Source organism: Ips typographus, linkage group LG13 (genome assembly GCF_016097725.1).
Source record: "Ips typographus isolate SLU linkage group LG13, UJ_Ityp_2.0, whole genome shotgun sequence".
NCBI lineage: Eukaryota > Metazoa > Arthropoda > Insecta > Coleoptera > Curculionidae > Ips > Ips typographus.
In genome coordinates this window covers 3,814,874-3,828,047 of record NC_138434.1, presented here as the reverse complement: position 1 = coordinate 3,828,047, position 13,174 = coordinate 3,814,874, and the positions used below count along the sequence as shown (strand labels likewise).

General features: G+C 36.9%; 2 protein-coding genes across 2 annotated transcripts in view; both read left to right on the top strand.

Annotated features, from left to right (window-relative positions):
* Taf1 (TATA-box binding protein associated factor 1) overlaps positions 1-13,174 on the top strand; it is a 282,189-nt gene that overhangs the window by 50,120 nt on the left and 218,895 nt on the right. The gene's annotated exons all lie outside the window — the stretch shown is intronic.
* LOC145737249 (N-acetylneuraminate (7)9-O-acetyltransferase) overlaps positions 1-13,174 on the top strand; it is a 34,077-nt gene that overhangs the window by 4,668 nt on the left and 16,235 nt on the right. The window contains exons 4-5 of the mRNA XM_081991861.1: positions 7,604-7,856; positions 7,913-8,148. Coding sequence (XP_081847987.1) covers positions 7,604-7,856; positions 7,913-8,148 — 489 coding nt within the window. The remainder of the gene's footprint in view (positions 1-7,603; positions 7,857-7,912; positions 8,149-13,174) is intronic.

Below are 13,174 nucleotides of genomic sequence, written 5' to 3'. Positions count from 1 at the left end.
AAATTCCCAAATATTCATGAAATTGACTTTCTCTCTCACACTCATTAAGCCATAACATAAATCTCTCTCTATATAAGCAACGGAGCCAGGATTTTCTAGAACACAGACAAAAGAATGTAGAACGTAAACAAGGCAACGTAACATACAGGGGTAACAACAAATAACTAAAGAAATCCTAACTAATAATCAAAAGTTCGCTTCGCAACACTGCCCCCCTCCTAGAGTTGATCGTCCCGATCATCAACTTCCCCAGCTTTGAGTCGGTAAGGTGCAAGTCGATCCAGGTGAACTATTTTCATTTTCGCCCGATGTCCTCGTTGTATTCTGTAGACGACGTCGTTCAGACGCTTTATAACGTCGTAGGGTCCCTCCCATGACCTTTGTAGCTTCGGCGACTTTCCTTTCTTTCGAGCAGGATTGTATAACCAGACCTGATCACCGGCTTGGAATCCGCTGCTGTTGGCCCTTTTGTCATATCTTGTCTTTAGTCGGTCGCTTGCAAATTTCAACTTCTGCCGGACTTCCTCATGGATCACGTGCAAGCGTTGCGCCAATTTTTCTGAATAGCTATCACAAGAGGCTGGGGGTTCTTCCGGTCGTCCAAAAAGAAGATCCATTGGCAAACGAAGCTCCCTTCCAAAGACAACACTAGCTGGTGTTTTGCCAGTGGAATCATGTACTGCCGATCGATAAGCCATCAGGAACAACGGAATGTGCTGATCCCAATCTGTCTGATTGTTATCGACGACTGTCCTTAGGTAGTTGTCTAGTGTCCGGTTGAAACGTTCCACCATTCCGTCTGACTGTGGGTGTAATGGAGTAGTTCTGGTTTTCTTAATTCCCAATCGGTCACACACTTCCGTGAATACTGCCGATTCGAAATTACGCCCTTGATCCGAATGCAGCTCTCTCGGTACTCCAAATCTGCAGAAAAAGTTGTCAACCAGAACTTCTGGTACAGTAGCGGCTTCCTGGTTTAGTATTGCGTACACTTCTGGCCATTTACTGAAGTAGTCCATTGCGACCAAGAGATAGCGATTTCCGGAATTAGTTTTGGGAAAAGGTCCAGCTACATCAACGGCAATCCTCTCAAACGGAGCTCCGACATTATACTGCTTCATACATCCTCGGCTCCGAGTTTTGGGACCCTTGCTACTGAAACAGTCTGCGCAACGCCGACACCAATCTTCTACATCTGAGCGGCTTTGTAGCCAATAGAACCTTTCCCTAACTTTATTTAACGTTTTGTTGATGCCAAAGTGCCCTCCACCAATTCCACTATGGGCTTCTTTCAGTACGTCACTAACTCGGTTTCTTGGCAGAACTACCTGTAGTCGTTCTTCTTTCCCATCCGGACTTTCCCATTTTCTTTTTAGTAAATCTCCATCAATAATAAGGGACTCCCATAATGCCCAATATCCCTTTAATGTTGGAGACTCCCAATTTGGTCTTTCTCCACGCTCTTTCCAGTTAATTATCTGTTCTAAATCGGGGTCTTCTCGTTGATCGGCAGCCAAGTTTTCCCGATCCCATGCGATGTCATTTTTCAGAGCGATCCTTCGACAAAGCTTTCCAAATTCAGCTATCTCCAGGCGTTTACAGTGATTGCAACCTTTCACACAAGGTCTTCGTGACACTGCGTCCGCGTTTCCGTGCAAACGTCCCTTTCTGTGTTCAATCTGGAAGTCATATTCTTGAAGTCTTTGCAACCATCGAGCTATTTGTCCTTTTGGATTTTTGAATTGAAATAGCCATTTCAGAGAGGCATGGTCCGTCCTTAGTCTGAATCGTTGTCCCTACAGATATTTGTGAAACTGCTCGACTGTCTTCACTACGGCTAACAGCTCCTTCCTGGTTACGCAATAATTTCTCTCTGGCTTTGATAGTGATTTGCTGAAATAGGCGATCACTCGTTCTTCACCATCTTGGGTTTGAGATAAAACTCCGCCTAAACCAATATTACTAGCATCTGCGTGCCACAATAAACTCTTCCCCAGGTCGTGGAAAAGCCAAAACTGGTGGAGAAGAAAGGGTTAGTCAGTTCTTCCATGGCTTCCTGACATGTTGTAGTCCATTCGAAGGGCTGGTTATTCTCCGTCAATTTGTGTAGGGGTCTGGCTATATCAGCAAATCCACGAACAAACCTTCTGTAATAGGAACACAATCCCAGAAAACTTCTTAATTCGTGCTTGTCTTTCGGAACAGGCCAATTTTTTACAGCTTCAGTTTTCTTCGGGTCGGTTTATTCTGTCTTCCTCTGGATCTCTTCTTTGATTCTCCAATCCCACTTCTGACACCAAATGTACCGTCGAACTCCTTAATAACACACTTCTTGCACAACACTGTATATTGTTGACTGTCTCTACAAACTGTGTTTCTAGCAGTTCAAATTTTGACACCACTTTTCTCCCTGACTGTAACAAATTTTGTAGTGTTTTTTACGTCATTGAATAGAAAATTTAATGAAGATTCTAAAAATGTACTTAAAACAGTCATTTTCTCACTCCAAGTGGGTGTTACACGCGATTTTGTACCTGACTGTCTCTACAAACTGTGTTTCTAGCAGTTCAAATTTTGACACCGCTTTTCTCCCTGACTGTAACAAATTTTGTAGTGTTTTTTACGTCATTGAATAGGAAATTTAATAAAGATTCTAAAAATGTACTTAAAACAGTCATTTTCTCACTCCAAGTGGGTGCTACACGCGATTTTGTACCTGACTGTCTCTACAAACTGTGTTTCTAGCAGTTCAAATTTTGACACCACTTTTCTCCCTGACTGTAACAAATTTTGTAGTGTTTTTTACGTCGTTTAATAGGAAATTTAATGAAGATTCTAAAAATGTACTTAAAACAGTCATTTTCTCACTCCAAGTGGGTGTTAAATGCGATTTGATACCTGACTGTCTCTACAAACTGTGTTTCTACCAGTTCAAATTTTGACACCGCTTTTCTCCCTGACTGTAACAAATTTTGTAGTGTTTTTTAGGTCGTTGAATAGGAAATTTAATGAAGATTCTAAAAATGTACTTAAAACAGTCATTTTCTCACTCCAAGTGGGTGTTACACGCGATTTTGTACCTGACTGTCTCTACAAACTGTGTTTCTAGCAGTTCAAATTTTAACACCACTTTTCTCCCTGACTGTAACAAATTTTGTAGTGTTTTTTAGGTCGTTGAATAGGAAATTTAATGAAGATTCTAAAAATGTACTTAAAACAGTAATTTTCTCACACCAAGTGGGTGTTACACGCGATTTTGTACCTGACTGTCTCTACAAACTGTGTTTCTAGCAGTTCAAATTTTGACACCACTTTTCTCCCTGACTGTAACAAATTTTGTAGTGTTTTTTACGTCGTTTAATAGGAAATTTAATGAAGATTCTAAAAATGTACTTAAAACAGTCATTTTCTCACTCCAAGTGGGTGTTAAATGCGATTTGATACCTGACTGTCTCTACAAACTGTGTTTCTACCAGTTCAAATTTTGACACCGCTTTTCTCCCTGACTGTAACAAATTTTGTAGTGTTTTTTAGGTCGTTGAATAGGAAATTTAATGAAGATTCTAAAAATGTACTTAAAACAGTCATTTTCTCACTCCAAGTGGGTGTTACACGCGATTTTGTACCTGACTGTCTCTACAAACTGTGTTTCTAGCAGTTCAAATTTTGACACCACTTTTCTCCCTGACTGTAACAAATTTTGTAGTGTTTTTTACGTCATTGAATAGGAAATTTAATGAAGATTCTAAAAATGTACTTAAAACAGTCATTTTCTCACTCCAAGTGGGTGTTACACGCGATTTTGTACCTGACTGTCTCTACAAACTGTGTTTCTAGCAGTTCAAATTTTAACACCACTTTTCTCCCTGACTGTAACAAATTTTGTAGTGTTTTTTAGGTCGTTGAATAGGAAATTTAATGAAGATTCTAAAAATGTACTTAAAACAGTCATTTTCTCACTCCAAGTGGGTGTTACACGCGATTTTGTACCTGACTGTCTCTACAAACTGTGTTTCTAGCAGTTCAAATTTTGACACCACTTTTCTCCCTGACTGTAACAAATTTTGTAGTGTTTTTTACGTCATTGAATAGGAAATTTAATGAAGATTCTAAAAATGTACTTAAAACAGTCATTTTCTCACTCCAAGTGGGTGTTACACGCGATTTTGTACCTGACTGTCTCTACAAACTGTGTTTCTAGCAGTTCAAATTTTGACACCGCTTTTCTCACTGACTGTAACAAATTTTGTAGTGTTTTTTACGTCATTGAATAGGAAATTTAATGAAGATTCTAAAAATGTACTTAAAACAGTCATTTTCTCACTCCAAGTGGGTGTTACACGCGATTTTGTACCTGACTGTCTCTACAAACTGTGTTTCTAGCAGTTCAAATTTTGACACCGCTTTTCTCCCTGACTGTAACAAATTTTGTAGTGTTTTTTACGTCATTGAATAGGAAATTTAATGAAGATTCTAAAAATGTACTTAAAACAGTCATTTTCTCACTCCAAGTGGGTGTTACACGCGATTTTGTACCTGACTGTCTCTACAAACTGTGTTTCTAGCAGTTCAAATTTTGACACCGCTTTTCTCCCTGACTGTAACAAATTTTGTAGTGTTTTTTACGTCATTGAATAGGAAATTTAATGAAGATTCTAAAAATGTACTTAAAACAGTCATTTTCTCACTCCAAGTGGGTGTTAAATGCGATTTGATACCTGACTGTCTCTACAAACTGTGTTTCTACCAGTTCAAATTTTGACACCGCTTTTCTCCCTGACTGTAACAAATTTTGTAGTGTTTTTTACGTCATTTAATAGGAAATTTAATGAAGATTCTAAAAATGTACTTAAAACAGTCATTTTCTCACTCCAAGTGGGTGTTACACGCGATTTTGTACCTGACTGTCTCTACAAACTGTGTTTCTAGCAGTTCAAATTTTGACACCACTTTTCTCCCTGACTGTAACAAATTTTGTAGTGTTTTTTACGTCATTTAATAGGAAATTTAATGAAGATTCTAAAAATGTACTTAAAACAGTCATTTTCTCACTCCAAGTGGGTGTTACACGCGATTTTGTACCTGACTGTCTCTACAAACTGTGTTTCTAGCAGTTCAAATTTTGACACCACTTTTCTCCCTGACTGTAACAAATTTTGTAGTGTTTTTTACGTCGTTTAATAGGAAATTTAATGAAGATTCTAAAAATGTACTTAAAACAGTCATTTTCTCACTCCAAGTGGGTGTTAAATGCGATTTGATACCTGACTGTCTCTACAAACTGTGTTTCTACCAGTTCAAATTTTGACACCGCTTTTCTCCCTGACTGTAACAAATTTTGTAGTGTTTTTTACGTCATTTAATAGGAAATTTAATGAAGATTCTAAAAATGTACTTAAAACAGTCATTTTCTCACTCCAAGTGGGTGTTACACGCGATTTTGTACCTGACTGTCTCTACAAACTGTGTTTCTAGCAGTTCAAATTTTGACACCACTTTTCTCCCTGACTGTAACAAATTTTGTAGTGTTTTTTACGTCATTTAATAGGAAATTTAATGAAGATTCTAAAAATGTACTTAAAACAGTCATTTTCTCACTCCAAGTGGGTGTTACACGCGATTTTGTACATGACTGTCTCTACAAACTGTGTTTCTAGCAGTTCAAATTTTGACACCGCTTTTCTCCCTGACTGTAACAAATTTTGTAGTGTTTTTTACGTCATTGAATAGGAAATTTAATAAAGATTCTAAAAATGTACTTAAAACAGTCATTTTCTCACTCCAAGTGGGTGTTACACGCGATTTTGTACCTGACTGTCTCTACAAACTGTGTTTCTAGCAGTTCAAATTTTGACACCGCTTTTCTCCCTGACTGTAACAAATTTTGTAGTGTTTTTTACGTCATTGAATAGGAAATTTAATGAAGATTCTAAAAATGTACTTAAAACAGTCATTTTCTCACTCCAAGTGGGTGTTACACGCGATTTTGTACCTGACTGTCTCTACAAACTGTGTTTCTAGCAGTTCAAATTTTGACACCACTTTTCTCCCTGACTGTAACAAATTTTGTAGTGTTTTTTACGTCATTGAATAGGAAATTTAATGAAGATTCTAAAAATGTACTTAAAACAGTCATTTTCTCACTCCAAGTGGGTGTTACACGCGATTTTGTACCTGACTGTCTCTACAAACTGTGTTTCTAGCAGTTCAAATTTTGACACCGCTTTTCTCACTGACTGTAACAAATTTTGTAGTGTTTTTTACGTCATTGAATAGGAAATTTAATGAAGATTCTAAAAATGTACTTAAAACAGTCATTTTCTCACTCCAAGTGGGTGTTACACGCGATTTTGTACATGACTGTCTCTACAAACTGTGTTTCTAGCAGTTCAAATTTTGACACCACTTTTCTCCCTGACTGTAACAAATTTTGTAGTGTTTTTTACGTCATTGAATAGGAAATTTAATGAAGATTCTAAAAATGTACTTAAAACAGTCATTTTCTCACTCCAAGTGGGTGTTACACGCGATTTTGTACCTGACTGTCTCTACAAACTGTGTTTCTAGCAGTTCAAATTTTGACACCGCTTTTCTCCCTGACTGTAACAAATTTTGTAGTGTTTTTTACGTCATTGAATAGGAAATTTAATGAAGATTCTAAAAATGTACTTAAAACAGTCATTTTCTCACTCCAAGTGGGTGTTACACGCGATTTTGTACCTGACTGTCTCTACAAACTGTGTTTCTAGCAGTTCAAATTTTGACACCACTTTTCTCCCTGACTGTAACAAATTTTGTAGTGTTTCTTACGTCATTGAATAGGAAATTTAATGAAGATTCTAAAAATGTACGTAAAACAGTCATTTTCTCACTCCAAGTGGGTGTTACACGCGATTTTGTACCTGACTGTCTCTACAAACTGTGTTTCTAGCAGTTCAAATTTTGACACCACTTTTCTCCCTGACTGTACCAAATTTTGTAGTGTTTTTTAGGTCACTGAATAGGAAATTTACTACACTAGTGCGGAAAAGACAAACTTTCTGCACTCATATGCGTGCGAAAATACAAACAATAAACTGACACTGACTTTTAACCTCGCTAACTGTCAACTTCGACTTCACTACAACCATCAACTCAACAACTAACTAACCAGGCCTGGTTCAGCTGCTTATATAGGCTTCCATGGTTTCTAGAAAATTCCCAAATATTCATGAAATTGACTTTCTCTCTCACACTCATTAAGCCATAACATAAATCTCTCTCTATATAAGCAACGGAGCCAGGATTTTCTAGAACACAGACAAAACAATGTAGAACGTAAACAAAGCAACGTAACATACAGGGGTAACAACAAATAACTAAAGAAATCCTAACTAATAATCAAAAGTTCGCTTTGCAACAATTATTTACAATAACGATGACTGAAGTTTGACAGTTAGTTTCCCTATCAAGAAAACTTTTTATTTAAACATCAAGTAATTTTCCGGTAAATTTCCAAAAATTGAAACGTTTCCCACTCGAAAATTACCGCTTTTACATATCTGCTGACTTACCCCACTTGACCTTATAGAAAATTGAACTGTCTTTTTTTAAAATCTGACAGCAACTTGGAAACATCTGAAGATCCGCCCTCTGTGATAGTAGTAGGCTCAGCCCTCGGTCCAATCACCACCTCGAATGGCTCGCAGCCCTTTTTGGACCAATACAAGCGCAACATCACCAATTTGGTGCATTCGATTGACCGTTTGTACGAACGTAAGAGTAAAACCTTGTGGGTCATACAACCCCCGGTCAACGAAGACAAAACAAGTGTCGAAAATAACTTGTTGGATTTGTATAACAATGCGGCGATTGAGGTTAAGTTTAATCTTGGATTTTTTTAACTTAAACTGTACCAGTGTTGCAACTGTAGGTTTTAACGCATTCCAAAGCGAATTTATGGTGGAGTTTGCGCTTGATTGGGCAGGGAATGGTCTTGGAAAGCCCTGATGGGATCCATTTGGCTGAAAGACCTTTACGACACTGCACCCAGATTTTATTGAACATGTTTTGTAATGAGGATATGAATTTCAATGATGGGACTTGTTGCAGTTCAATGGAGAATTACACCACCTTACAGATAGTCACTTTTGTCATTTTGGCGGTTTGGTGAGTTATATACTGCACTAATTATTACACTATGTAACAAAGTTTGGGTCGTGTTTGGTCCAATGGACTAAAAGTGATTTTTTGATTTGTTTGGGTGCCAAATAGTGGGAAGCGGCTATTGCGGGCTTTCCGAAAATTGGAATAAGCTCAGGAAAATCGCATTTTTTGAGTTTTTGACGAAATTTGCTCTATATTTTAGCAGTGAGGAGAAATTTTAGCTGTTGAAACTAACTGGATGCACCAAAATGTTTTTTTTTAAATAACTCCATTTAGACTGAGCGTAGCTCCCTTATTTAAGGAGCTACAAAAAAGTGTAAAGAATGAAAGTTGTAGGGAATTTCATCCTCTACAAGATTGTAATAATTTGCTTTTGCCCTTAAGGGCCTCCTTATGGAGTTGCAAGGTTAAAAAGTGACTGGATGCACCAAACTGTTTTTTTAAAATAACTCCATTTTGACTGAGCGTAGCTTCGTTATTTAGGAAGCTACAAAAAAGTGTAGAGAATGAAAGTTGTAGGGAATTTCATCCTCTACAAGATTGTATTAATATGTTTTTGCCCTTAAGGGCCTCCTTAAGGAGTTGCAAGGTTAAAAAGTGACTGGATGCACCAAACTGTTTTTTTTTAAATAACTCCATTTAGACTGAGCGTAGCTCCCTTATTTAAGGAGCTACAAAAAAGTGTAAAGAATGAAAGTTGTAGGGAATTTCATCCTCTACAAGATTGTACTAATTTGCTTTTGCCCTTAAGGGCCTCCTTAAGGAGTTGCAAGGTTAAAAAGTGACTGGATGGACCAAACTGTTTTTTTAAAATAACTCCATTCAGACTGAGCGTAGCTCCGTTATTTAAGAAGCTACAAAAAAGTGTAGAGAATGAAAGTTGTAGGGAATTTCATCCTCTACAGGATTGTATTAATTTGCTTTTGTCCTTAAGGGCCTCCTTAAGGAGTTGCAAGGTTAAAAAGTGACTGGATGGACCAAACTGTTTTTTTAAAATAACTCCATTCAGACTGAGCGTAGCTCCGTTATTTAAGAAGCTACAAAAAAGTGTAGAGAATGAAAGTTGTAGGGAATTTCATCCTCTACAGGATTGTATTAATTTGCTTTTGCCCTTAAGGGCCTCTTTAAGGAGTTACAAGGTTAAAAAATGACTGGATGCACCAAATTGTTTTTTTAAAATAACTCCATTTAGACTGAGCGTAGCTCTGTTATTTAAGGAGCTACAAAAAAGTGTAGAGAATGAAAGTTGTAGGGAATTTAATCCTCTACAAGATTGTATTAATTTGCTTTTGCCCTTAAGGGCCTCCTTAAGGAGTTGCAAGGTTAAAAAATGACTGGATGCACCAAACTGTTTTTTTAAAATAACTCCATTTAGACTGAGCGTAGCTTCGTTATTTAGGAAGCTACAAAAAAGTGTAGAGAATGAAAGTTGTAGGGAATTTCATTCTCTAGAAGATTGTATTAATTTGCTTTTGCCCTTAAGGGCCTCCTTAAGGAGTTGCGAGGTTAAAAAGTGACTGGATGCACCAAAGTGTTTTTTTAAAATAACTCCATTTTAACTGAGCGTAGCTCCGTTATTTAAGAAGCTACAAAAAAGTGTAAAGAATGAAAGTTGTAGGGAATTTCATCCTCTACAAGATTGTATTAATTTGCTTTTGCCCTTAAGGGCCTCCTTAAGGAGTTGGAAGGTTAAAAAGTGAATGGATGCACCAAACTGTTTTTTTTTAAATAACTCCATTTAGACTGAGCGTAGCTCCGTTATTTAAGGAGCTACAAAAAAAATGTAGAGAATGAAAGTTGTAGGGAATTTCATTCTCTACAAGATTGTAATAATTTGCTTTTGCCCTTAAGGGCCTCCTTAAGGAGTTGCAAGGTTAAAAAGTGACTGGATGGACCAAACTGTTTTTTTAAAATAACTCCATTTAGACTGAGCGTAGCTCCCTTATTTAAGGAGCTACAAAAAAGTGTAAAGAATGAAAGTTGTAGGGAATTTCATCCTCTACAAGATTGTACTAATTTGCTTTTGCCCTTAAGGGCCTCCTTAAGGAGTTGCGAGGTTAAAAAGTGACTGGATGCACCAAAGTGTTTTTTTAAAATAACTCCATTTTAACTGAGCGTAGCTCCGTTATTTAAGAAGCTACAAAAAAGTGTAAAGAATGAAAGTTGTAGGGAATTTCATCCTCTACAAGATTGTATTAATTTGCTTTTGCCCTTAAGGGCCTCCTTAAGGAGTTGGAAGGTTAAAAAGTGAATGGATGCACCAAACTGTTTTTTTTTAAATAACTCCATTTAGACTGAGCGTAGCTCCGTTATTTAAGGAGCTACAAAAAAAATGTAGAGAATGAAAGTTGTAGGGAATTTCATTCTCTACAAGATTGTAATAATTTGCTTTTGCCCTTAAGGGCCTCCTTAAGGAGTTGCAAGGTTAAAAAGTGACTGGATGGACCAAACTGTTTTTTTAAAATAACTCCATTTAGACTGAGCGTAGCTCCCTTATTTAAGGAGCTACAAAAAAGTGTAAAGAATGAAAGTTGTAGGGAATTTCATCCTCTACAAGATTGTACTAATTTGCTTTTGCCCTTAAGGGCCTCCTTAAGGAGTTGCGAGGTTAAAAAGTGACTGGATGCACCAAAGTGTTTTTTTAAAATAACTCCATTTTAACTGAGCGTAGCTCCGTTATTTAAGAAGCTACAAAAAAGTGTAAAGAATGAAAGTTGTAGGGAATTTAATCCTCTACAAGATTGTATTAATTTGCTTTTGCCCTTAAGGGCCTCCTTAAGGAGTTGCAAGGTTAAAAAATGACTGGATGCACCAAACTGTTTTTTTAAAATAACTCCATTTAGACTGAGCGTAGCTTCGTTATTTAGGAAGCTACAAAAAAGTGTAGAGAATGAAAGTTGTAGGGAATTTCATTCTCTAGAAGATTGTATTAATTTGCTTTTGCCCTTAAGGGCCTCCTTAAGGAGTTGCGAGGTTAAAAAGTGACTGGATGCACCAAAGTGTTTTTTTAAAATAACTCCATTTTAACTGAGCGTAGCTCCGTTATTTAAGAAGCTACAAAAAAGTGTAAAGAATGAAAGTTGTAGGGAATTTCATCCTCTACAAGATTGTATTAATTTGCTTTTGCCCTTAAGGGCCTCCTTAAGGAGTTGGAAGGTTAAAAAGTGAATGGATGCACCAAACTGTTTTTTTTTAAATAACTCCATTTAGACTGAGCGTAGCTCCGTTATTTAAGGAGCTACAAAAAAAATGTAGAGAATGAAAGTTGTAGGGAATTTCATTCTCTACAAGATTGTAATAATTTGCTTTTGCCCTTAAGGGCCTCCTTAAGGAGTTGCAAGGTTAAAAAGTGACTGGATGGACCAAACTGTTTTTTTAAAATAACTCCATTTAGACTGAGCGTAGCTCCCTTATTTAAGGAGCTACAAAAAAGTGTAAAGAATGAAAGTTGTAGGGAATTTCATCCTCTACAAGATTGTACTAATTTGCTTTTGCCCTTAAGGGCCTCCTTAAGGAGTTGCGAGGTTAAAAAGTGACTGGATGCACCAAAGTGTTTTTTTAAAATAACTCCATTTTAACTGAGCGTAGCTCCGTTATTTAAGAAGCTACAAAAAAGTGTAAAGAATGAAAGTTGTAGGGAATTTCATCCTCTACAAGATTGTATTAATTTGCTTTTGCCCTTAAGGGCCTCCTTAAGGAGTTGGAAGGTTAAAAAGTGAATGGATGCACCAAACTGTTTTTTTTTAAATAACTCCATTTAGACTGAGCGTAGCTCCGTTATTTAAGAAGCTACAAAAAAGTGTAAAGAATGAAAGTTGTAGGGAATTTCATTCTCTAGAAGATTGTAATAATTTGTTTTTGCCCTTAAGGGCCTCCTTAAGGAGTTGCAAGGTTAAAAAGTGACTGGATGCACCAAACTGTTTTTTTTTAAATAACTCCATTTAGACTGAGCGAAGCTCCGTTATTTATGAAGCTACAAAAAAGTGTAAAGAATGAAAGTTGTAGGGAATTTTATCCTCTACAAGATTGTATTAATTTGCTTTTGCCCTTAAGGGCCTCCTTAAGGAGTTGCAAGGTTAAAAAGTGACTGGATGGACCAAACTGTTTTTTTAAAATAACTCCATTTTGACTGAGCGTAGCTCCCTTATTCAAGGAACTACAAAAAAGTGTAAAGAATGAAAGTTGTAGGGAATTTCATCCTCTACAAGATTGTATTAATTTGCTTTTGCCCTTAAGGGCCTCCTTAAGGAGTTGCAAGGTTAAAAAGTGACTGGATGCACCAAACTGTTTTTTTTTTAATAACTCCATTTTGATTGAGCGTAGCTCCGTTATTCAAGAAGCTACAAAAAAGTGTAGAGAATGAAAGTTGTAGGGAATTTCATCCTCTACAAGATTGTAATAATTTGCTATTGCCCTTAAGGGCCTCCTTAAGGAGTTGCAAGGTTAAAAAGTGACTGGATGCACCAAACTGTTTTTTTAAAATAACTCCATTTAGACTGAGCGTAGCTCCGTTATTTAAGAAGCTACAAAAAAGTGTAGAGAATGAAAGTTGTAGGGAATTTCATCCTCTACAGGATTGTATTAATTTGCTTTTGTCCTTAAGGGCCTCCTTAAGGAGTTGCAAGGTTAAAAAGTGACTGGATGGACCAAACTATTGTTTTTTTTTTTAAACAACTCCATTTTGACTGAGCGTAGCTCCGTTATTTAGGAAGCTACAAAAAAGTGTAGAGAATGAAAGTTGTAGGGAATTTCATCCTCTACAAGATTGTAATAGTTTGCTTTTGCCCTTAAGGGCCTCCTTAAGGAGTTGCAAGGTTAAAAAGTGACTGGATGCACCAAACTGTTTTTTTTAAAATAACTCTATTTTAACTGAGAGTAGCTCCGTTATTCAAGAAGCTACAAAAAAGTGTAAAGAATGAAAGTTGTAGGGAATTTCATCCTCTACAAGATTGTAATAATTTGCTTTTGTCCTTAAGGGCCTCCTTAAGGAGTTACAAGGTTAAAAAATGACTGGATGCACCAAACTGTT